Here is a 25,486-nt window from a genome sequence, read left to right on the forward strand (position 1 = left end):
TGTACAACTATTCAGATTCTCCATGACAGGTTCATTTATTTATATACTAGGTTAAAAAATACAAATATCTCATTACAAAAAAAGCTTTATCAAACTGTGTACATACAGTAGGTTTTGTCAAAAGCCAACCTGTCAGAATTACTTTATATACATTTGGCTAATATGTGTGACATGCAGAGTAAGAAGAAAACGGTTGCAGGCCAATTTCAGAAGCCTGGGATTATAGACTTTTGACAACAGTCAAATGGGTTTCGCATAATCGGTAAATACATTTCCACATAAACATGAAAGCAGTTTATAAACCAGGATAAGACTTTATTCTGAGCCCCAGCAACTAGAATCAATCAAGCTGGCAAGTGAGAGACAACTCCAACGCAGAGGAGATGTGTCATATTACCAGCCATAATGGAAGCACGGTAACATGAGCACAAGAAATAGTTATTTAAGCAGCAGTGGCTGGCGTCCCATGGTTCCATGCAGCAATGCTCAAGTGCCCCAGCTTGGACGGTAATGCAGATTACTGCAAGGTTAGTGTGTACATGTATGTACAAACACACACACACACACACACGTTTAAAACACACCCCTGTTGATACTGAAGGACAGATGAGATTCCAACCTGCCGAAGTGTGCAAAGGCCGACGCTGCCAATCCTTCATTTTTTATTTTTAAAAAGAAGACAATAGTCTCAGTGTACGTTGCTCTGAGCTCAGGCAGGCTCTTGCTGCTAGGCTGAGCTGAAACTGCCCTGGGTGCAAAAGAGGCGACAGGGTAAGAATTTACAAGAGGAGCAAATTGTCAGAATCCTGCCCATTGAATCCAGCTTTAGGGCTCCTCACCTCCAATACACTTGAAGCTCAAATTGGAACGATGAGACATAAAAATACTTGGGGTAGCATCCAACTAATGCATCCCATCAGCACAAGGATTTCTGCTTGTGCAACAGAACCACCCCCACCCCACAAAGCCACTTCAGAGGGTTGTGAGAACTCCTAGAACAGATGGGAGGGGCTGTGGGGGAAGTTCCACTCAAGCAGAAATCCTTATGCTGATGGAGTAAGTTACTACTTAGCGCTGCTTTGGATAACTCCCTTTTCCTTTGGCTGAGCAGTTGATTCAGGCAAGCTTCTGGGCCTAAGAGTTGATTTTTCCACGGGATGCTATTTTCAAGTAGAGCTGCCCATCCAGGTCCACCATGATATTTGCTTGCTGGGATGAGACTGGAGTACTGCAAACACACTGATTAATTTATTTTACACGTAGGGGTTTTAATTCTGGACTTGAAATAGAGAGGGGTTGCATGTTAAGATTCCAGATTTAGCACCAGTCCAACCTAGAACATAAAAACACTTTTGGCAGCCTTTTCCATCAGATGCAGACTTCCTTCAAAGGCTCATCTCGATGGATAGTAAAGTGCACAAAACCACCAAGTAACATCTCCTCCTCCTTCTACCCAGCCACAGTTCACGCCTCCAACACAGAATCATAGAATTGCAGAGCTGGATGGGACCCTGGGGTCAAATCCCCAGCAATACAGGAATCTCAACTAAAACACCCATAACAGGTGGCCAGTCAACCTCTGCTTTAAAAAAAAAACTCCATGGAAGCCCACCACCTTCTGAGGAAGTCTGTTCCACTGTCAAACATGTACGGAAAAACTAAAAGATCTTACTCCTGATGCTAAGCTTACAAATGCTAACTTTTTGAGGTTGTTAAGCAGCAAACACCATTGTTTCTGCCCAGGGTACAATTTTAAAGGATTACACATCATTGGACTACGGATACATTTAATTACAGAGCTATATGCAGCAATACTTTTGGTTATCGGTTTACCATTTTCAGAACAGGCACTCTTGACCTTTGGAGAGGGGACTTAATACTAGCAGAAACGGAAACAGTGTCATTTGCTTTTGCACTGATTCCCCACCCCCACCCCCCCAACGGTGCTTGTTTTAATAGAAATCAGTAACAGTTTTTCTGAAGTAACCCAGCTAGGATAACTGTTTGGGGGGGTCTCCACTTTTTTCCAGTTGCCCATCTAAGTATACTTTTCCATTAGGCTACATCAAAGTAACATTTGCGCAAGCTAACATAGGTTTGCAAGACGAACATGACATGTTTTCTAAAATTCAAGGAGTTCTTATATATGTAGTGATAGACAACACAATCATCACATGATCCATTCATTTCTTTATATATATAAATAGCACTTCTTTCCCATTTTATACAAGTGGATTTAGACTACAGTCTTAGAAGCTAGTGTGCCATGTGGTGAAGAACCAAAAATGTGCCCAGGTGGTGTCTTTCTGCAGCATCCTCTCACTTCCCCCAGCAGCTCAATAGGCAGTTTTAAAATTGGCTCACACATTGAGTCAGGCAAGCAGCTGCAAAAGAAACTTAAAAGACCCCAAGCAGCTGCATGCGCCATTCTCCCCCATGCATGCACATAGCTTTGTAGGACTGCAGGCTTAGTCAGATGTTCTCAGGCTCTCCAAAAGGTTAACGTTTTCTATCTGAGACGCTGGAGCCGAATTAGAGGCGAGACGTCATGGTCGACATGATTATGTGTCACTTATTCTAAGACATTTGTATGAAGATTACTGACACTACTACAAATACACAGATACTGCCACACAAAATAGATGAGAACAAATAGTAAATACATCTTTCATCTCATGGCACATCTAGCAGGATAACACTGTCTGGTTGGTTTAACGGTCAGTTGTGATTATGCTTGATTGAATATTTTCCTTTCTGTAGCTGAGAAATATACAGTTTGGATTTGCTTCCATCAGGCCTCTTAAACCACACTTCATCATGGTTAATTGTTGTAATTATGGCACTGAAAAGAAAGGAGGGGGGAATCAGGAGCGCATTAGTGTCCATATAAAACTACAGGATCACCTTAAACTGCACTGCCATTTATAAACGGTACTGTAATTATTGGTAATAGAACACACAAGCATTATAACAAGTGCCTCATTAAATTAAGGATAGTTAATAAAATACAGGAACACTGATATTGGAAGTGTACTAAACATTACTATGTCTGTTTACCAACCGTTCACATCTTTAATAGCCGCCCTTTGTTAAGGAAGGGAAAGAGAGAGAGAGAGGCACGTGCGCAGGCTTAACAGCAGAGTGACTAGCTGGCAATGATGTAGCTACAGCAGCACTCTATAGGATGCTGAAGTCAGTATCCTATAGTACAGTTTGCTTTTGTACAGGTGGAGACCATCCTCAGCGTGTCCAATTGATGTGCGGCTGTCGACACGTCAGTCCTTTTGGACCGTGAAGAGGGCATAACGGGGGCAGGGAGTAACGGGGTGGGGCATAATGGGCTGGCTTACAAACACTGACAAATGCAAGGACCAGAAATGGAATCCCTGCGCAAAACAGCTGCCGTCTGTATAGTATATTTTACAATGCCTATCAGTAGGAATCCTACAATAGCATCTAGCTATTGTAAGTAACACTGATGGAAGCTCGATTTGTTGTGGGATTGCTACTGATAGGCATAATAAGGTACCCTATATGAAAGCATACTATTACTATAGGATACAAAAGTCACCTCTGCGGATGCTACTGTAGCTACATCGTTGCCAGCTAGTCATTCTGCTATTGACTCCATACTGACAAAAGTTCTCATTGAGTGATGCATAGGCAAGCTTCTCTAGTCCCGCTGTGATTTAACTCATTTCTCTCTATATGTTTATAAATTAATGTTTATATTGTCTGTATGTACCAGGTATAGGCAAACTCCGGCCCTCCAGATGTTTGGGACTACAATTCCCATCATCCCTGACCAATGGTCCTGTTAGCTAGGGATGATGGGAATTGTAGTCCCAAACATCTGGAGGGCTGGAGTTTGCCTATGCCTGGTATGTACTATGTACTTTCCCCATACAAGAACATCATTCAGTATATAATATAAATTTATTCACAGACTTGAGTCTTGAGATTCCTCCAACCAGAGACAGGTTCACTAGGTGAATCCTGCCCGCTATCTTTACCTTACAGGGCATTCATCTTTCCTATCGATACATATCGCTTGTCCACGTCCGTACCACTCCCCATTATAATACAGCCTTCCATCTTCAGATCTTGCATTGTGTACATGTTTTTCCAACTTGACAGGGGCTGAAAGAATCAGTGCAGACAAAACAGAACAGGAGATTTAAAAAGGCAATTTCTGTCTACCTCATTTCTACTCTGAGTTTGCCTTTTTGCTTGGAACGCCTCCCACAACTATAGAACAGGAATGGGGAGCCTCAGCCGCAGGGACCGAATGCGGCCCCCCAGGCCTTTCCCTCTGGCCCTGGAGCCTCTCCAGCCACTCCCCATTTCCACAAACTACACCCATAACTGGCTCTGCATTGCACTCTACTTGAGTATTTTTGCCAGGTTAGAATGTCCTTGAACTCTCATAATGCTCTTAAATGCCTGAAGGATGAAGAGGTTTGCGTGAGTAGATCAGTACTTGGTGCTCCACCAACTTTTGCTTCTCCCACCCCCACCCCCCAGTCACTGCCATGTGGCCCCTGGAAGGTTTCCTACAAGGTTCTCCACTCCCTACTACAGAAGGGATCCACTTAAGTTCTCCAAAAGGACAGAAAGTCTTTCCAAACCACACAAGCCAAAAACAGTGTCTTGCTGCCTACTCCGTACACAATTAAGAACTCCCCATAATAAACTCTTAGCATCTGTGGCTGAGAAATCCTGAGCTATTATAGAGGCAAGGATTGAACAAGCATAAAACAGATTGTCCTTACGTTCTGTTTTCACTCTATGTGGCCCCAAAGTAGCCATTGCCTGAAATAAAAAAATGGTAAGTTAGTCATCATTTCGGCAAATCAACTTAGGAGCTTTGCTTTAAAGAGCATCCCTCTTGAAACCTAAGCCATGCCCATTCATATCAGCCATTTTCTTTAAAAGAAAAAGGAATACAGAGAGCAACATTCAACGATACCTTTCTTATTGTGGTCCAGTCTTCAAGTATATCAAGATCTTGCAGCATGTACACTATATAGGGTCGTTAATATGTTAAGGGACTTGCACATTTCCAAAGAGGGTCAAGTTGTTTTTTGTTGTTTTTTAAAAAGGTTCTAGCAGATCACTTTGAAGTATGCTTGGTATAACGCAACTAAAATCTGTTCCAAGACAGACCCCAAGGGCAGGGCATACACATTTTTTGTGTATGCCTTGGAGCGCCGACACAAATTTATCAGAGAAGCAGCACTGCTTCATTTCCTTGTTTTCAAAAGGGCTCCTTGTGTGGCTACACATCCTTTTGGGTTCTAAAGAATGAAAAGTTGTGGTTGTGGCAGGTTCCTCTGCATACATGCACAGAAAAACAAAGGCATCTCATTACAACTGTTGCCAAAATTTCTGCAAACTCTTAGGCTTTTTAAAAAAGTTGTGGGGGTTGGAGAATAGGAATGCTGGGTTATCACTAGATGGATATTTTATGCTGTACCACCTGCCATCTTCTCTTTAATAATCCACATTATAACCAGGAGGGTGATATCCAACATTATTCATAATCAGACTAGAGCCACTGAAAGCAGTGGAACCCAGTCCACTCATTTTAATGGGTCTACATTGAGTATGACTTAGCTTTTGAGCATCATCCTGTTACTATAACCATACCACATACTGTGCAAAAAAAAGAGTGACAATCCAATGGACAGACCAGCTCTTAGTCTCCAAGAAAAATATTGTTCTAAATTCTCAGCTTTCAAACCATTGTCTTGTGTTTCACCCCACTTAGTTTCTTAATGAAAGTTTTATGAAGTGTTAACAACCAGCAGCACTGTAATTCAGCGAATATTATATCCAGTTGGCAACCATGAAAAGGATATCTGATACAACAACCGGTTTCTTCTTATCGGGACTGAAGGGATCCTTCCTTTTTTTCCTAGACTGAAGTTCATCATTCCATAACTCTGAGGAAATGTAAGAACATGGCAGTTAAAATAATTTTCTTCACATAGCACACAGGTCTCCAAGCTCATCTATACATACAATTGATAAGAAAGCTGTGCTGCTTTAGGAACTGGAACTCCCACTTACACTGACTATCCCGTCTTAATAACATTTAGAAAAGATTTTTCTTTATGGTGTTAGGCCGGGAGAGACAGACGGACAGAGAGACAGAGAGAGGACCCTTGCATTTGAGTGTTATAAACCATGCCTGTGACCAACTCCAACTTGACACAAGTATTTGGTCACTTCATGTACACTCTTCCTTTCCATTTCTGTGCAGCTACCTTTATGTTATGGGCTGGCTGAGTCAAGACAATGCAGGTGGAGGACTGCCCAAGGTGCCAGAAGAAGGCTGCAGTGGAATATGGGAGCCACTGCTGGCAGTGTGGCAGTGTGCTAGTGATGACCCCAGAGGATGGAGTTTTCCCCCAACCTGCTCTTCCATCTCATTTGCCCCCGTGATGAGAGCCGAAAGTCCCACCTCTCTCTCTCCAAGGTAGTCACAACCTCTCTCTGACAGGCCCATGGTGCTCATTGCATCGCCCACCCCAGAGCCGCCAGTTACTGGGAGTAGCTCTGCCTACCCAGAAGGGGATGTTTCACTGGTCCCAGCCACCTCTCAGGAGGCAGAGACACTTCCCTTATCACCTAGGTCCAGGAGAAGCCAAACGACAGTAATAAATAATAATAATAATTTATTATTTAAACCCTGCCCATCTGGCTGGGTTTCCCCAGCCACTCTGGGCAGCTTCTAACAGAATATTAGAAACATGGTAAAACATCAAACATAAAAAAACTTCCCTAAACAGGGCTGCCTTCAGATGTCTTCTAAAAGTCAGATAGTTGTTCATTTCCTTGACATCTGATGGGAGGGTGTTCCACAGGGAGGTGCCACTATTGGGAAGGCCCTCTGCCTGGTTCCCTGTAACTTCACTTCTCGCAGTGAGGGAACCGCCAGAAGGCCCTCGGAGCTGGACATCAGTGTCCGGGCTAAATGATGGGGGTGGAGGCGCCCCTTCAGGTATACTGGGCCAAGGCCAGAGAACAGCAAGAGAACAGTAGATTCCGCACAGAAGGCATAGTGAGAGATTTCAGAAATCCTTACTGCCCTAAGATGGGCCCACCCCATTCCTATATATAGGATAGCAAAAGGTGTGTGACAGTGTAGGATCAATGTCTAAAACTTTGGTAGTTAGAGTACCTGCCTTTCATATAGCTGTGTTTAGGATTGCCTGAAGTGCCTTAAACCAGTAATCTGCATATGTGCAGCGGTAATCTATACATTAAAGCCTTTGGAAAGAATCTTTCTTCAAGTCTTTGTCGTCAAGAACTAGGAGTCAGGACACTCCACCAGCTCTTAGTTACCTGAGGTAATGTCAATGCTATGTCGGTCTTCTTCAAGTCGTCTGATTTTCTCTTCCAGTTCACTTTGAACTGTGTCATACAACAAGAGCTTTTCACTCTGAAAGGAAAAGTTAACAATGTAGTCAAACATTAGCCAACGAAAAGCAGCCAACACATCATCTTCTACTGGATTGGGGCACTCAAGAGCAACGGAAGAAGCTTCCAACAAAGAGACCTGATGTATAAGAACCGTTCTCTCGCTGGGTTCAGAGTGCCAGAGGCAATGCAAAAAGACTGTCATCTGATGTTGAGAAAGGTAGTCTCAGGTGCGTGAGGCAGATGCAATAGCGCACAGAAGGGTTAACATCCTGCAGAACATTCAAGTGGGTGCATGACATAACAAAAGAGAGGGGTTAAAAGGGGTTTTCGTCTTCCAAGAAGTGTTTTGAATCTACAAAGCACCAAGCCTAGCCTGATAAATGTGAAGGGCTTTACCCATATTTTCCAAACAGTGGGAAATTATATAAGCGCAAGAAAATAAACACACTAGTCTTTAAAAAGGAGAAACCCAAAACCTCATTTTCCTTCTAAATATGTTATGATCTGTATATAGCTACTTGCAAAGGGCTCAGGACAAGCAACCTGTAGGAACACATGGGAGAATTGCAAGTCATCTTGGGGGGAAGTACAGTGGTACCTTGGTTCTCAAATGTCTTGGTACTCAAACACCTTGGTTCTCAAACGCCAAAAACCCAGAAGTAAGTGTTCCGGTTTTGGAACGTTTTTCGGAAGCCGAACGTCCGATGCAGCTGTTAGCTATTGTTTCCGGGGCGCCTGGACCAAACAGAAGCTGCCAAACGGACTTACGGAACAGATTAAGTCAGGCACTTTTGTTTTTGCTTTTTATTTTGCGTTTTTGTTTTTGAGGCTTTTTTGGTTAATTTGTTTTTGTGATTGTGTGAAACACAGTTCAGCTACTGATTGATTGTGTGACTGCAGAAATGGATAAAAGCCCCCCATGCAAACAATGACTTTCATCAGTGCAGGTAAGAAAAAATAACAATTTTAATTTTTATCACCTACAATACTGTCTTATTTATTTTATAGTACAGTGTACTATTATTGCTTTCATTTTATGGATCAATGGTCTCGTTAAGATAGTAAAATTAATGTTAAATTGCTGTTTTAGGGGTTGTGTTTAAAAGTCTGGAACGGATTAATCTGTTTTGCATTACTTTCTATCGGAAAGTGCGCCTTGGTTTTGGAACGCTTTGGCTTTGGAACGGACTTCTGGAATGGATTAAGTTTGAGAACCAAGGTGCCACTGTAAAAGAAGCAATGCAGCTGGAATACGAAGACTATGCAACTAGTCCTGTGTGCTTGGAGATGCTTTAAGAAATTTCAGCTCGTGTATCCCTGCAAAAGTAGCCTCCCTTCCTTCCCCACTGGCCACACAGTATATCATGTCTGGAACTTATTGCAGGGGGGCTATCAGTATGTAGCTGCCTTATGTTCAAAATCAAGAATCCCAAATGGTGAAATCAAACCCTTCAGAATGAACTAGATCCTTGGATTCTGATCATTCTGAGGGAACTCAGGGTGGATTATGCATATTGAAAACCAGATATTTTGATTTGTTTCTCAAAAAAAGGTTGGAAACAATATGGTTTAAACTGAATGCTGAATTTAAAACATGCAACATCTACACTTATTCAGGTAACTCACAATTATGTGCATTTAACTTCTGTTCTGTCAACAACCTCAGATATGCAGATGACACAACCTTGATGGCAGAAAGTGAGGAGGAATTAAAGAACCTTTTAATGAGGGTGAAAGAGGAGAGCGCAAAATATGGTCTGAAGCTCAACATCAAAAAACGAAGATCATGGCCACTGGGCCCATCACCTCCTGGCAAATAGAAGGGGAAGAAATGGAGGCAGTGAGAGATTTTACTTTCTTGGGCTCCATGATCACTGCAGATGGTGACAGCAGCCACGAAATTAAAAGACGCCTGCTTCTTGGGAGAAGGGCAATGACAGGCCTAGACAGCATCTTGAGAAGTAGAGATGTCACCTTGCCAACAAAGGTCCGTATAGTTAAAGCCATGGTTTTCCCAGTAGTGATGTATGGAAGTGAGAGCTGGACCATAAAGAAGGCTGATCGCCGAAGAATTGATGCTTTTGAATTATGGTGCTGGAGAAGACTCTTGAGAGTCCCATGGACTGCAAGAAGATCAAATGCATCCATTCTTAAGGAAATCAGCCCTGAGTGCTCACTGGAAGGACAGATCATGAAGCTGAGGCTCCAGTACTTTGGCCACCTCGAGAAGAGAAGACTCCCTGGAGAAGACACTGATGCTGGGAAAGATGGAGGGCACAAGGAGAAGGGGGCGACAGAGGATGAGATGGTTGGATAGTGTTTTCGAGGTTACCAGCATGAGTTTGACCAAACTGCGGAAGGTAGTGGAGGACAGAGGTGCCTGGCGTGCTCTGGTCCATGGGGTCACGAAGAGTCGGACACGACTAAACTGCTAAACAACAACAACTTCTGTTCACTCATCTTCAGTAAAAAAAATAAAAAGGGGGCAAGAAACTTTGCCAATCCCACCCACCAATGCACCCAGTTATTGTTTTAACAGGAATGGGATTTTAACTTAGGTGGGTGCTGTTTTATTGGGGGGGGGGGCGTTGTTTTAAATTGTTGTTAAATGTTATATGTTAATTTGGATTTTTGTATTTGTATTTGAGTTGGGGTATTGTTTAGTTGCTTTTGATGGGAAGTGTATCGTTTATACATTAGTATTGTTGTGCATACATTAGTATTGTTAATTGTTTTGATTTTTATTATGTATATTGTGCTTTGCATATTGTAACTTTGTGTTGTGAAATGCCCCAAGACCTATGAGTATAGGGCAGTATACAAATTTTAAGGATAATAATAATAATGTGTCCTTTGACCAGTCACTGTCTCTCAGCCTAACCTACCTCACAGGGTTGTTGTGAGAATAAAATAGAGAAGAAGAAACTGGTACAACACCTTAGGTCTTTGGAAACACCAGTCCATCCTAGGATATCTTGATGCAGAAACAAGCTTCCATGCAAACAATGGATATGGACACATTTCTGTCATACAAGCCTCTCTGAACCAGTTGATAGGGTGTGTGTACATATATGTATGTATATGTATATGTATATGTATATGTATATGTATATGTATATGTATATGTATATGTATATGTATATGTATATGTATATACACACAGAGAGAGAGATGGGAATTCCTATCAAAGGCCACAAGGTATTTCATTAAATTAGCTGCACAGGACTAGTTCTGGATCAGAACTATTGTGTTTGACCTTCCACATACTATTGGGAAACCATGTACAAGTGCATTACTTGCAAGTGGAACATGCAACAAAATGTCGCAGCGCACCACCACCTCTAACAAGAGTGTTGCTGTTCAGAGTCCCAGCCACACAGCACATCCTCTGGAATACAAGGGCTGAAGGAGGGCACTTTTACTCTTCATCTGTTGCCACACCCCTTGTTCTTCCCAAGTAGCATTCAGCATTCTCAGTCCTCACTGCACTGTTTTGGTCCTTCAGAGTGTTTGTGTAATTATCTCCACCATCCTCAGGGTTTCCATAAGCACACTCATACTTCCCTCTTGGCTCCATTTCTGTTGACACTCACCATCTGAGTTTGCTATTAAAAGGGAGTGATTATTGCATTTCTTATTGTGGGAAACTATGAAAAAGCAGGGCATCAATTTTTGTCTCACAAAGAAACACTGTATTGTCCAGTTGCGCTATATAGCACCTGGTACTTCTGGAAAGCACTGCAGCCAGGATCCAAAGAGATGCAAGGTTCATGCAAGGCTTTAATGTTGACCCAGTGGAATTTTTAATCCTGTTAATTTTGCTTGAATCAGGCCTTAGTGTTTTTAACTGTTTACAGGAAGAGCCTTTAACAATTACAGCTGGTGTTTTTAGGCGTATATGGATCTACAGAGCTACATGACCAATGTTTTTGTGATCATGCTGTCAATGTAGCATGAAGTCTCTTCTTCATTGCAAACTAATGTTTTGATTATTACAGTAACCAGTTAGTATGCCTATGTTTTTCAGGGGGAAAGCCAGAAACTACAGAACTGCGAGCCTGAATTGAATCATCCCATCCAGAGCTCATTCAAAGATTTTCAGTGCCTCTCAATGATTTTTAGTACAGTGGTGCCTCGCAAGACGAAATTAATCCGTTCCGTGAGTCTCTTCGTCTTGCGGTTTTTTCGTCTTGCGAAGCACGGCTATTAGCGGCTTAGCGGCTATTAACGGCTTAGCGGCTTTAAGAAAAAGGAAACAAACTTGCAAGAACTCGCAAGACATTTCGTATTGCGAAGCAAGCCCATAGAGAAATTCGTCTTGCGGAACGACTCAAAAAACGGAAAACCCTTTCGTCTAGCGAGTTTTTCGTCTTGCGAGGCATTCATCTTGCGGGGCACCACTGTACTGTGTGAACCTTCTTCTGAATCAAAACAACGTCTGAGTTCTTGGTTTCCCCTCCAGGCAGCAGAAATACGCCACATATCACGGAAACGTTCTTTGAAAATGACACCACACACAAGAGATGCAGTCAGAAATGTGGTTCAGGTAGCACCGCCGAACTGAAACAAATCACATGGCAGTGGCCTGACCTAGCAACCACTTGTTTATGCAAACTTGAAACATACATAACTTAGCTGAAGTAATTTGCTTCGTTTTGTGTTCCCAGTGTACCCCTCAGGTGGCACGCTGGTTTCCTTTTGAGATTAAGATTTTACACGGCTGATTAGACATGCTACCAAGAGCTTCAACATGATTTTCAAGAAAGCCCAGTAATTAAAATCATTGTTCTCTTTTCTGTAGATGAAAATGCTGTAATATTCTGCGTTCAAAAATAACTTGTCAGCTGCACAACCTGATTGTGTGCATGTTTCCCCAGAAGCAAGCCCCAACAGTTACAGACAAATGAAAACTCTCTTCAGCTAAGAACGGTACCTCACAGTGCTGGCGTGAAGCTTGGATTTCACATTCATATTTGTTTTTCACGGACTCTAAACAGAGCTCTCTGTAGATACCTACAAACAAACATTTTTTTTATTTAAACCTTCTGTGGGAGAGGCAAAATAGGGCCTACAGGCCTCATTTAGCCTACCAATGCATTTCCCCATAAGCTGCAACTTACCAAACCCTAAGGAATGGGGCATTTTAAACAGCGGCGAAATCCCAATCGTGCCTGGCCCTCATGAATTCTCCACAAGTGAATTCTAAATTCCCCATCAGTAAAAGGCCCCTTTTTCAGTTCAACCCATTCAACCCAAGGGCAAGGCTCTCTTTACTCCACTGCCCATCCTGTGCCCAGTAAACACAAACAAAATTTCCCCTCGTGTGCCCTTTTCACATTTCCCCTTCCAAAACACATCAGGGCTGTGATACTGGGAAAACAGGCTAGAAATACAGCTGCTTGTCCTGTCTTTTTCCTAGCTCTGAGTGCAGCCCATTTGCTCCTCTGCTCCTCTTGATTCTTGAATGTTAAATGTGGTAAAAGCTTGGTGAGATATTAACTGCCCACTTTCTATCTTGGAAGTGGGCATAGAAGTGTATGGGAAAGCAGCTAAAGTGCTCCCCGGTTCCCTCATGTATCCAGGCTTTGCTATTGTTTGCTTCCTATGCTAATGGGGAAAGGGGTGGGAGGAAGAGAGGAGAGCCTAACTCTGCCTTGCTAAAAACCCAGTAAATAAGAGAATGCCCTGGAGGCAAAGCAGATGAGATGAGAGTTTGATTTCATCTACTCTGGGCATTTTTATGTGATGCCCTCCTTGAATCTTTCACCAACGAAGACAGAAGTGCCGAAGAGCACGGTGTAGTTAAAAAGGAGCAGATCTAAATGTTTTTGTTGGTATTTTACTTCTACTAACAAGAAGTACCTAGCTGAGTCAAAAACAACCCCTTTGCACACTTACCTGCCACTTTTGTTCGGATTTGCATGTTTTCTTGCAGAGCTGCCAGCGGTTCCAAGTACTCTGGTGCCTTTCCCGCAATGACCTCCTGCAGTTTTGCATCCACTTGGCTTAATCTCTCTTTGTAAAGTCTTAACATAATGCAGATGAAAGATGGAGTGCATTGCGTTAAAGTAGTGAAGAGAATACCGTATATTAACAGTACTAAGAATACCTTTTCCACAGCCACCAATGGCCAGAACCTAGAAAACCCACTGAACCGGCCAACCTTGCAGAAATTAAGAGGACTTAAAAACCGACTAAACTGTACAGAAAAATTATCACTTACACAATGCTTATACAGTGCTGGATCTTTACATTATGCTTCCTGATTTTAGCCCTCACAGATGAAGATCAGACATCCATTTAAGACTATCTCCTAGTACCCAACACATACATACAGCTATATGAATTGGAACTCTTTGCTAACTAGATATTTACAGTATTTATTCCAAGTCTTAGTCTGGGAAACGTGCAGAACAGAACCCTCACTTTTTTTAAAAAAATGACCAATCCTTTATTGCTATTTTTTTAAATGTTGAAATGCATATCCTGCTCTCAGGGCAGCTAACAATATTAATAACTCAGTAAAAACAGCACAGCAGCTGTAGATAAAACACAATGAAGTATTTTAATGAGGTTGGACTAAGGACTTATTATGGCTTAAACTGGTTTAGCACAAGTGAGTGTTGTTTCACAGTAACTGAATGTTTCAAGACTCCTCACTACGGTGCTACCAAATACTTCCATTTCAGCAACCCAAAGAATTTCACACTCTGCACCAGAAAATAAAACCATGTTTCCTGATTTGCAGTTTACAGGGCAGCCATGCACTTAGATCTGCTGCATTCAAATATAAAACAGGACCAGTCTGGCCTTTATTTGAAGCAGAATGTGCAGGAGAGTGAAGTGAAGCATGCACACACTTTCACAGCCTTACCTTGTAGCATCCATTGCTACCTAGAGTTTTGTTACTGCCCATATCACTTCCAGAATTGGAGTCAAGCCTGGTAAAAACCGCTTAAAGTGCAGTGGATTGTAGCTTTGTAAGGCGAGGGGTAGGGAAGTTGGTTCACTTCTACAGCATGGTCCTTGTACCTTGGTTCTCGAATGCCTTGCAACTCGAATGTTTGGGATCCCGAACACCGCAAACCTGGAAGTGAGTGTTCCAGTTTGCGAACCTTCTTTGGAACCTGAACTTCCGACACAGCTTATGCAGCTTCTGACTGAGTGCAGGAAGCTCCTGCAGCTAATCAGAAGCTGCACCTTGGTTTTCGAACATTTTCAGAAGTTGAACGGATTCTGTTAGAGAACCAAGGTACAACTGCATAGAGAAGACCCCATTTCCCCACTTTCTGATTGAATGGGAGGAGGCATGGGCATAAAATGCAGGTGGCTGTACCATCACAATTAGGATGGCCTTTTAGAATGTCCCACCCTAGCAGAGGGCAAAAGTTGCTTCTCCCTTTGCATATAAGGTCTAGGAAGACAAGGGTGAATTCTTCCATTTCAGATGTACAGCAATATAAAATTCCATGGTAACTACATTGGAAATCTCTACGCATCATTGTATTGATTATCTGTCCCTCACAAGGAGGTCCCAACACAGATCACAACCATGTAAAATACAATAAATATCTAGAAACTTCCCAAAATTTCACCAGCATACATTAATCTTTCATATTTTTTTAAAGAAATATTTATTAAGGTTTTACAAAAAACATAGAATAGAGAAAGTTAAAACAAAAATTAGCAATTTTACAGAATAAAAAAAAGTTAAAACAAAGATTAACAAGCTAAAAAGCACACATAGAAAAAAAAAAGCACACATAGAAAAAAAAGTAGAAAAACGATACAAAATACAAAAAAGAACAAATAACTAAAAAGAAAAAATTTAAGAATAAATCCATTTTTCAATATCTTTAGTCTCATTTACTTATTTCCTTGACCTCCTCACACCTCCCCTTCTGTACTCCCGTTTAGAAAAACATTTCAGCAAATCCTTACCCTCTTTCATTTATCTTCACTGTATATCTTAACCTATTATAACTATATATTTTCATCCATTATCGATCCATATTTGCATATTCTTATTAATCTTATTACCAATACCACTTATTTTCAATCCAACATCATTTTAACATTCATTAATTTTACAGTATTTCTGCAAATAGTCTTTAAATTTCTTCCAGTCTTCTTCCACCAACTCTTCTCCCTGGTCTCGGATTCTGTCAGTCATTTCTGCCAATTCCATATAGTCCATCACATACATTAATCTTTCAGCATAAACAATCATAACGTTGCTCCACAAACCTTTGGATCAGGGATAGGCAGACTTCAGGCTTGGAGAAGGTCTGTAGTCCATTAGCAGAACATACAGTGGTACCTCGGGTTAAGTACTTAATTCGTTCCGGAGGTCTGTACTTAACCTGAAACTGTTCTTAAGCTGAAGCACCACTTTAGCTAATGGGGCCTCCTGCTGCCGCCGCGCTGCCGGAGCCCAATTTCTGTTCTTATCCTGAAGCAAAGTTCTTAATCTGAAGCACTATTTCTGGCTTAGTGGAGTGTGTAACCTAAAGCGTATGTAACCTGAAGCGTATGTAACCCGAGGTACCACTGTATGCTTTGCATGCAAAAGACAATCAGTTCAATCCCTGGCAATTCCAGATTGGGCTTGGAAAGACCCTCATTTGAAACCTTGAGGTGCCACATCCAGCCAGTGCAGACAGAGGCAGATGTTTTGATGGTCTGATTCCACATACAGGAGCTTCCAGTGCTCCACCTACCTTTTAGTTTTACTACAACCCATAATCCATCAACTAGAGACAGGTGCAGAATGGCAGCAGGGGTGGGGAAATACATACTGAGAATTAAGGAAGAGGTCTCAGCCCAGGGATTTGTTTTGATAGCACATCTGAGCTCACAATTCTTTTACCCATAAAGCCTACTCATGCCTTCTCCCAAGCATCCTACACTTCAGCAATCTAATTAAGGAAAAAAGCCTTTCCATTGTAGCTACTGTCACATAATCCCATCAGAGAACCCTGTGAATCTACTGCAATTCACCCAAATTTGTACCAGTAGATCCCAATATATTTTATGCCTTCCCTTGCTTTACCAAATACAAAGCTAACCCAGGATGGTGAGAGGACTAGAATCCAAAGCAAATTCAAATCTGTAGTTTACTTACTGGTCTTTGAGGTCTGTAAATTGTTTTTCAAGATTGGACATCTCATCCAAACACTCCATTCTTCTTCTTTCACAGTCCTCATCGTCCATTTCTGAGAACAGAATTATTCACTTTAAAAATACACAACAGCAACTGGTTTTCCTCCAGTCTATTTTATAGAATTTATACTCAAACAGTTCATTAAAAAAACACACAAAAAGTTAATATTCCAAAGGATGAAGTTTTAAGAGGAATTAATGCTTGGTCATCTTTATTTTTTTCCTGCTGCACAATTCATCTTGGAATATAACCAAACTGGATCATCCATCACTAGTTCAGACTCACTTGAGCGAGCATGTGAAATTGAGATTTATTTATTTTTTGCCCCAGCATGCATCCCTTTACACCTGTTTACACTGAATTGCACTTGTCATTCTACCGCTCATTCACTGACTTTGGATTTGGAAAGGCCCTTTTGGAGCTCTTCACTATACGGCAAGTACCCTTGCAGTATCACCAGGAGATGTGGTACTGGTTTTATATCAAGGCAATTTAAACTCATCTCTTTTAATATTAATGTGTTTCATGAACGTGTGGATGGCATGCACTGCAGAATTAGAAATGGGGGGGGGGGGATCTGTTGCATTCTCTGTCTATATGTTAGGATGCTAATCAAGATCATCTTCTTGAAAGCTAAATATATGGACCCAAGGACTGGTAGTTACTGAGTAATGGTTTTTCCACAAGATGGAAAGTAAATGTCCATGACAGGAAAGAGCCTATTCTATTGTGGCACCCTATTTCTGAAATTTGCTCCTGTGAAAGTTGCACCTGACACAACCCTTATTCTCTTTTTCTTATCAGGTATACCCCTTTTTATTTGCTCAGTTTCTAAGGTTTTATGCTAACATTTTATTTTGCTTTATTGTTCTGTGCTTTATTATGGAGGCCTAAATCAGATAGAAAATCTAATAACAGATTTATGACTTTCTGTACTTCAATTATTTCAGGGGAATACACAACGCTTACTTGACAAATCAGAGAAGTGATACTTCCTAATTTAAGTAGCAGCTTTAAGCATTACAGCTGCTTCATAAAAGTGCACATATTTTAATAATCCTCTTAACTGCATCCCAACCTATCAGTGTTATTTCCATATTGCACATGGAAGGCTAAGGCTATGATGTCTTTGGACAGTGAGAGTACACTGAGGAAGTGAGCTAGAGACAACCTCCTGTTGACATGTTGCTCCTTTTGACACCACAGTGCACCGGCTCTTTTGGAATATTTTACAATAACAATCCTCCAGGATTTTGTTTATGAGTTTGCAGAGTCAATTCTGGGCTGACAAACAACGACCAACAGCAGTATAAATTATAGCATGAGAAAGTCTGTTGTGTACTAACTGGTACAGATACATTCCTAAGAATCAATGCATGTCTGTCAACAGTTATCTGTTGACATTATTCTTGGGATGAGAAAAATGAACAAAAGCTTAACTGTTTGTCCAATTCAGAAGCAAGATACTAGCAGGTGGCACTGTGGTCTAAACCAGAGCATCTTGGGCTTGCCAATCAGAAGGTTGGCGGTTCGAATCCCCGCGACGGGGTGAGCTCTTGTTGCTCGGTCCCAGCTCCTGCCAACCTAGCACTTTGAAAGGATGCCAGTGCAAGTAGATAAATAGGTACTGCTGTGGCAGGAAGGTAAATGGCGTTTCCATGTGCTCTGGTTTCCAACACAGTGTTCCGTTGCACCAGAAGCGGTTTAGTCATGCTGGCCATATGACCCGGAAAGCTATCTGTGGACAAACGCCGGCTCCCTCGGCCTGAAAGCGAGATGAGCGCCACAACCACATAGTTGTCTTTGACTAGACTTAACTGTCCAGGGGTCCTTTACTTTTACCTGTACCAGCAATGAATAAAATCTGTGCCAAGAATCTCCTCGTGATTTCTGAAATGAAGCTTACCTCTGCCACCATGCTACTTGCTTTGTCATTTCAAAAATAGATTTGGTGCTTCCAGAAGTCCCATCCAATCAAAAAACATTGGGGGTGGGGTGGAGAACAGCACATACTAGTTGGGATTTATTTACCACACTCCACTGAAAGCACAAGTGACAAAAGTGCTCCGTGAAATATTGAAGAGGCCTAAAAAGAATGGCTTTGGACAGGAGACTTCCCCCACCCCAGAAACCCAGGTCAGAATTTGCTCATCCAAGTAAGTAGTTTAAGTGCTTGACATTTCAACGTATTATGAGTCTGAAATGTGAAGGTTTGATCAATGGGTTGCAACCTAAAGCACTGCACTGCAAATAGCACACAGGCAAACAGGCTTTCTGGTGTACCTAGGCAGCAAGGAGCTGAATGTAGTCTGCAGGGCACATTAGTGTGTTGGACTAGGACCTGGGAGACCAGGGATCGAATTTCCACATAGCGTGAAGCTTACTGAGTAACCTTGGGCCAGTCGCTGTCTCTCAGCCTAACCTGCCTCACAGGATTGTTGTGAGGATAATATGGAGAGGTGGAGAACCTCCTTGAGCCCCTTGGTGGTGTATAAATGCCTTTTCCTCAACATGTGGCGTACTTGCCCCAAAAGTCTGGCGGCCAATTATTTAGTGCTTTTCTAGGCTTGCTACCTAAATCCACTGGATCCACTCTGTGTGGTTCAGAAGAAACTTGGCATAATCCCCGCTGGGTTGTTGTTGTTTTTTACTGATACTATACAACACGTCTTCAAAAAGTGAGGATGAATCCTAGCCACTATTAAAATAGTGAACAGCACTGGGGAGTTGTCTGACAGAAAGTCTCCTGGGAAACATAGTTCCCTATTTCCTAGGGTTCGCCCCCCCCCCCATATTTGGATTCCAAGTTAGAAAGATTAATGCTGTGAAGTCAAATATTTCGAAGTGTGAAATCCTCATGTCAGAACATAAAAATAGCCCTGCTGGATCAGGCCAAGGGCCCATCTAATCCAGCATCTTGTTCTCACAGGGGCCAACCAAATGCCTCTGGGAAACCTGCAAGCCTGGGCCTGAATGCAACTGCCAAACCACAGAATAAGGAGATTGTGCTGTGCCAGCTCTTCATCCAGCCTCTTTCTTGCACACTGCACAGTGTTAACGCTCGGCTTACTCCAGCAAGAAATCCTGATTCACATTCAGTTTATTTTAAAAGTTTAATGCAACTTCTATTTTGTTGGGATGATCGCTGGATGTGGAGCACACTCCCCACCCGCAGGCAGCCTCAGCCTGCCTGCACGCGTGACCTTGGGGTGCGGAGCACACTCCCCCGCACAGATAAGGCCACAGCTGTCTGAACATCGTGCCCTCTGTCTAACCCTTTGCGGTCACAGTAGTCTGCGGTGTCCTGTCTGTAACCTTTGTCTCTGAGACCTTTGTCTCCTTCATCATACATTGTGCAAGGAGAAAATGACGCCGTGGAAACAGGTGCCAAAATAACTTTGTACCACCCCACAATCTCGAGACTGGAAGATGTGTAAGGGTCACAGCCCAAAATGTATCTGCCTGGGTTTGCATATTGTGTCAAGAAAAGGAGCCTCCACAGAGTTGGCCGGCAGCTTGCATGCAGCCCACCTGTGCGCAACTCACCTGCATTATCAACTCCTGCCTCATGTCCTTCACTTCACTATTTGAGTTTAAAATAATGTACACATATACTACTGTTCCAGAAAGAGTTTTTTCCCTTAAAAATACCTAGAGGTTCTTACCGTAATACTGTGTTTTCGAACCTGACCAAAACTGAACTCACAAGATCAGCCGGTTTACAGAATGCATGTTACCCTCAAATGTTTTTTAAAAAGTATTTGAAAGAAGATGGACGAGTACAAGGTTTAGTGTTTTAATGCTCCATATATTGGAGGGGGTTGGTGAGAGAGAAGAGTAAAAAAGCCTGTCCTCTTTGTAATAAAGAATATTACATGTTCACAGGCAAACTCTCTCATTTTATGACTTTAACTTTAGCTTTTTTGTGTTGATTTACTTGTAGAAGAAGAAGAAGAAGAGTTTGGATTTGATATCCCGCCTTTCACTCCCCTTCAGGAGTCTCAAAGCGGCTAACATTCTCCTTTCCCTTCCTCCCCCACAACAAACACTCTGTGAGGTGAGTGGGGCTGAGAGACTTCAAAGAAGTGTGACTGGCCCAAGGTCACCCAGCAGCTGCATGTGGAGGAGCGGAGACGCGAACCCGGTTACCCAGATTACGTGACTACCGCTCTTAACCACTACACCACACTGGCTCTCTAGTGTACACCACTTCAAGACAATTCTAATTAAGTGGCACATAAATTGGTGAAATAAATAAAATAAATTATATTTTTTCTGGGTTCCAGCCAGATTTCCATGGGTCATGAGCCTAGAGTAGAGCTACTAGCACATGGCCACTACTGGCTCAAGAGCAGTTTATCCAAGAGAGGCGTCTGGCCACAGAAACCAAACAACTGTTTGGCAAATTGAAAATAAAAATTAACACATCTGATAAAGTGGACTCTGGTCCATGAGAGCTTATGCCTTAACAAATTTATTGTTGTTTTTAAAATACTACAAGACTATTGGTTTTGCTGCAACTGATGAAAACGTCTGCCTCTCTGAAAATGCCTAGGCAGATCTCCAGTTCTGCCAGGGTAGTGTTCATCAAACACCATTTTAATGGTTGGCTTAATTGCTCTGCCAAGCAATTCACTCCTCAAATGAAGGAAAAGAAACTTACTTCCTCTGTTGTTTTTGTAATGTTGGGATAAGTGAAGGAGGATGTGCACATAAAATGGAGGAAATGCACTACTAGTATAGTTCAGTGAAGAAAAGAAATGAGGGTAGGTAAGAGATTTTTGGGGGACGCGGGTGGCGCTGTGGGTAAAACCTCAGTGCCTAGGACTTGCATGGTCGGCGGTTCGAATCCCCACAGCGGGGTGAGCTCCCGTCGTTCAGTCCCAGCTCCTGCCCACCTGGCAGTTCGAAAGTACCCCCAAGTGCAAGTAGATAAATAGGTACTGCTTTATAGCGGGAAGGTAACGGCGTTTCCTTGCGCTGCGCTGGTGCTGGCTCGCCAGAGCAGCTTCGTCACGCTGGCCACGTGACCCGGAAGTGTCTTCGGACAGCGCTGGCTCCCGGCCTCTTAAGCGAGATGAGCACGCAACCCCAGAGTCGGACACGACTGGCCCATACGGGCAGGGGTACCTTTATCTTTTTAAGAGATTTTTATGGCACTATAACAGCTATGCCAAGAATGAAAAGGAGAAACAAGTGCTTTTGAGAGACTTTGCAAATCTCTCCTCCAAGACTTGTGAGGGGCATAATTTTGTGAGCCATGCTAAAATAATTGCAACTCTGTCTTGCACTCAGATTCCTGGTATAGCAACTGTATCTGCACTGTAGAGAGTTTCATTCTCACTTTCTATGCCTTCTTTTGTAGCATTCCCTTCCCATGCTTCTCTCCAAATACTGTTTGCAAAAATGTAAAGTATTTTATCTTCTCCCATTCCCTCCAAGTCCCCCCCCCCCCAAATTCAATCTCAATCTAGCCAGTCAGATCAAACTACTTTGTGCTTCCTTCTCAGGGACCTTAGTTATTCATAGAATTCCCTTGTGTTCTCTATGACTCTACAGATGTTGGAGAGCTCCAGCTGTACCTCTTCACTGAAACTCATTGTATGCCGAACTGTGTGTGTGCATGTGTAGACAATCCATATTCCCAGATTTTAGTGTGCAAGTAATTGTAGCTACAGGTTGAGATGCTCTCACTTCAGTTTCCCCCTCTCCTCCAATCTGTCCTACACGCACAATGTAGGAAACCTGCCTGGGAGAATATACATACATGCCATTTCCCTTTAAAGATTAGGTACAGCAGATCTGTGCTAGGTCTGGCTTGAGTTTGGCTCTTCTCTGTATGCTTGCCTGTTGTTAACACAGGAAGCAGTAAAAATATGATCTTGATTTCCCTGACCTGGCAGTAAGACCTTAAACTAAAAAGGAGCCAATTCTGAGTAGGCAGAAATAGAATCAAACTGTATAAATGGAGAGGATGCCTGAATGCACCAAACTGAAACTGCGTAAGTTAGTGGTTCTGCAGATGAGTAGTTCAATATCCAGCACTAACATTCAGTCGTTATTTGTTAAGAGCTGGCCTTATTTGGAGATGCATACATCTTTTCTGTTGTTGGGGAACATGTGCAAGTTTTGTGCGTTGCATTTCTGTAGCATTAAGATTTTTCTCTACTTTCTTCATCAGTCTGCCCACACACCTGAGCCCAGACACTCCCTTCTGTTTTTCCCTTCCATTACTCTGAATCAATTCTGACCATATATGTTTGTCCTGTCATTTCCTTGCCTCTGCCTAGCCTCATATGCCTCTCCCCTTCCCCTTCTCAGATCAGTCTTATCCGTCTCCTCTATCTATCTATCTATCTATCTTTCAATAAATAGCCTCCTTCTTGGAAGCTAATGTATCTTAATCTACTCTGGAGCCATCTCCTCACTCATCCATCCACGCCTGCATCTTTTTTTTTTTATCAGGGTTGCAACATGAAAGGGGGGAGGACAAGTATGTGTGGGTGGATGTGGGTGTGTAGTGGCTTGCCAAATGCAAGAGAGGACAGGTGGCTCCTGCAACTTTATTGGTTTACAGAAAGGGGGGGTCAGGCATCCCTGCTGAACGTCAGTAGCGTGCAGGAGCCCTGTTTTGTTTTTTTTTGGGGGGGGGTTGCCTCCGGAAGGCGCGGGCAAGCAAGAGGGATGCTACGCAGCTCTGCTCGGAAAGGATCTCCACTGAGTTCCACGGGCCCTACTCCCCGGCCAGCATGCACGGGGTTTTGCAGCCCTGGACGAAAGCAAGCATCTTGCCTGCCTATTGTTACCCCGGGCGACGCCTAGGGCGAGCTGCCCTGCCCTCCGCCCCACAGCCAAGGGGGAAGCACCGGGCGGGGGAAGGGGGCGGAGCGGACGGGGGAAGGGGGCGGGTCTGAGTCCTCCTTTTCCCACCCCCCGGCCCAGCCCGAGTGGGCAGGAGAGAGGGCGCCCCGCTGCCTCGCCGGCTTCACCTGAGCTGTCACCCTCCTCGGACACCGACGAGCTCTCGGACTCCTCCTCCTCGGAGCTGCTGCCCTCGTTCTCCCCGTAGTCCACCTCCATCTCGTCGTGGTTGTTCTCCTTCTTCTCCCGCGAGTGGACCGGCATCGCGCCGCCCAGCCCAGCCCGCAGGCGCTCGGCGTCGCTGGCTCCTAGGGACCGGGGGACAACAGCCCTCCCTGGCCGCCCGCCCGCCCGCCTGCCTCCCCAACGCGCCGAAGCTCCGCCTCAGAGAAACCCCGCCATCCACCTTAGCCCCGCACAGCCTCACGCTCCGCTCCGCCGCTCATTGGCCGACGACCCGCCGACGGGCGTGGCGCGCGGGTGGGCGGCGGGGCGGGCGGCGGAGCCGGAGCGGCGCGTGGCGGAGCTTCGCTGCGACGCGGAGGATCTCGGGACATGTAGTCTCTCGGAAGGAAGGCTTCACTCCACCTAACCGCCTGCCCGCCCCTCAGTGGGCGGCGAAAGGCGCGCCGAAGTGGAAATGTTTCCCAGGGTTGCGGGCGGCCTGCCAAAATAGCCGCAACAAAACCTCGAAATTCTGAGAGCCGGTGATGAAGATGGTGGAAAGATTTAGGAAAGGGTTTATTGAGGAGTCAGACCCGTAAAGCCGTACACGGCGGCAGCGGCAGCAGCAAAAGGCACGGGGAATTTGTGGGCGCCCAGATGCTGCCCGGACTACAGCTCCCACTATCCTTGGACATTGGCCATGCTTGCTGGGGCTGATGGGAGTTGGAGTCCCAACAACATCTGGAGGGCCTCCGCGTCCTCGCCGCTGTTGCGCAGGATGGCACTCTTTTAGAATGTAAGAAAGGTTCTTTTGCTGGATCGGACTAAGGGTCCCATTTAGAGCGAGAGCCAGCCTGGTTTAGGGATCGGAGTTACATGGCTTCAAATCCCCACTTCGCTACCCTATAACTCAGTCTAAACTACTTTGCTTCCAAGGATAAAATGAGCTGGGGAGAACTACTATACTGAATTTTTTTATAAAGGCATTGCAAGATGGGGTGCTTGATTTTCAATCCACTCTGAAGACGAATTGTGAAATAAACATGGAGTTTGCCTTCATTGTTGTTGCATAATCTTTGATGCTTCAGCTGAGCAGTCCGCTACATTTGCAAGTCTATTTTCATCTGTTCAATTGCTATATGTGAAGTTAGGCTATCATGCCAAAATTTACTTGCACTGAGGTCACATTCACAACATACATTTAAAGCACCTTTATAGCACTTTTCACAGCAGTTTTTTTTTCTGGGGGTACTCAAGGGTATGCAGTACCAGCACTTTTTTTAAAGGCGAAAAGCACTGGTTTAAAGTGTGACACTTCCTGTAACAAATTCATGGTGAGTACAGGCACCATTTTTCTAGAAGAAAAGCACTGTTTAACAGACATAGCTTCCCCCAAAGTATCTTGTGAACTGAGCTTTACCCATCACAGCTAGAATTCTCAGAACCCTTATCAGTTCCCAAGATGCTCTGGGGGAAGCAATGTTCTTAAAACGTTCTTTAAATGTATGGTATGAATGTGACCCTAATCTCATTTGCCATTTTGTTGTCTGTTGTTTGAAGAACCCTTTTGGTCGCACTAGAGAGCCTTGTTTGGAAACAGTTCTTAGCTTCAGAGACCAGCATAGTTCCCATGGAGTCCAAATGGAAGAGGACCTCCTGCCACAAGACGTTTTGTGCCAAATGAGTGATAGCAATGAGTGTAAGCAGTGTTTGGGAAGGAGCCGATGTCTGAAAAGCAATTCATGATTCAGCCAACCTTCACTAGTCAACCATTTAAGGATTTATCTGCCCAATTTTGTTCTGCAGCAACTGTGTGGTGCCTTCTCATCCAGGAATTTCTGGGCTCAGATGTCGTAGAACAGTAAGGAA

At 43.5% G+C, this 25,486-nt stretch overlaps 1 protein-coding gene across 1 annotated transcript; it reads right to left on the reverse strand.

Moving 5' to 3' along the window:
- Positions 1-10: 10 nt before the first annotated feature.
- On the reverse strand, positions 11-23,947 carry BRMS1L (BRMS1 like transcriptional repressor). The gene is made up of 10 exons (XM_028720517.2): positions 23,581-23,947; positions 16,553-16,643; positions 13,327-13,454; positions 12,362-12,441; positions 7,351-7,447; positions 5,862-5,945; positions 4,970-5,034; positions 4,773-4,812; positions 4,014-4,140; positions 11-2,842 (listed from the first exon to the last, which is right to left on the reverse strand). Exons 1-10 carry the CDS (start codon positions 23,714-23,716, stop codon positions 2,719-2,721), a joined length of 972 nt encoding a protein of 323 aa, XP_028576350.1. The 5' UTR covers positions 23,717-23,947; the 3' UTR covers positions 11-2,718.
- Positions 23,948-25,486: the final 1,539 nt, after the last annotated feature.

The sequence above is a fragment of the Podarcis muralis genome, chromosome 1 (genome assembly GCF_964188315.1).
Source record: "Podarcis muralis chromosome 1, rPodMur119.hap1.1, whole genome shotgun sequence".
In the NCBI taxonomy this organism is placed as follows: domain Eukaryota; kingdom Metazoa; phylum Chordata; class Lepidosauria; order Squamata; family Lacertidae; genus Podarcis; species Podarcis muralis.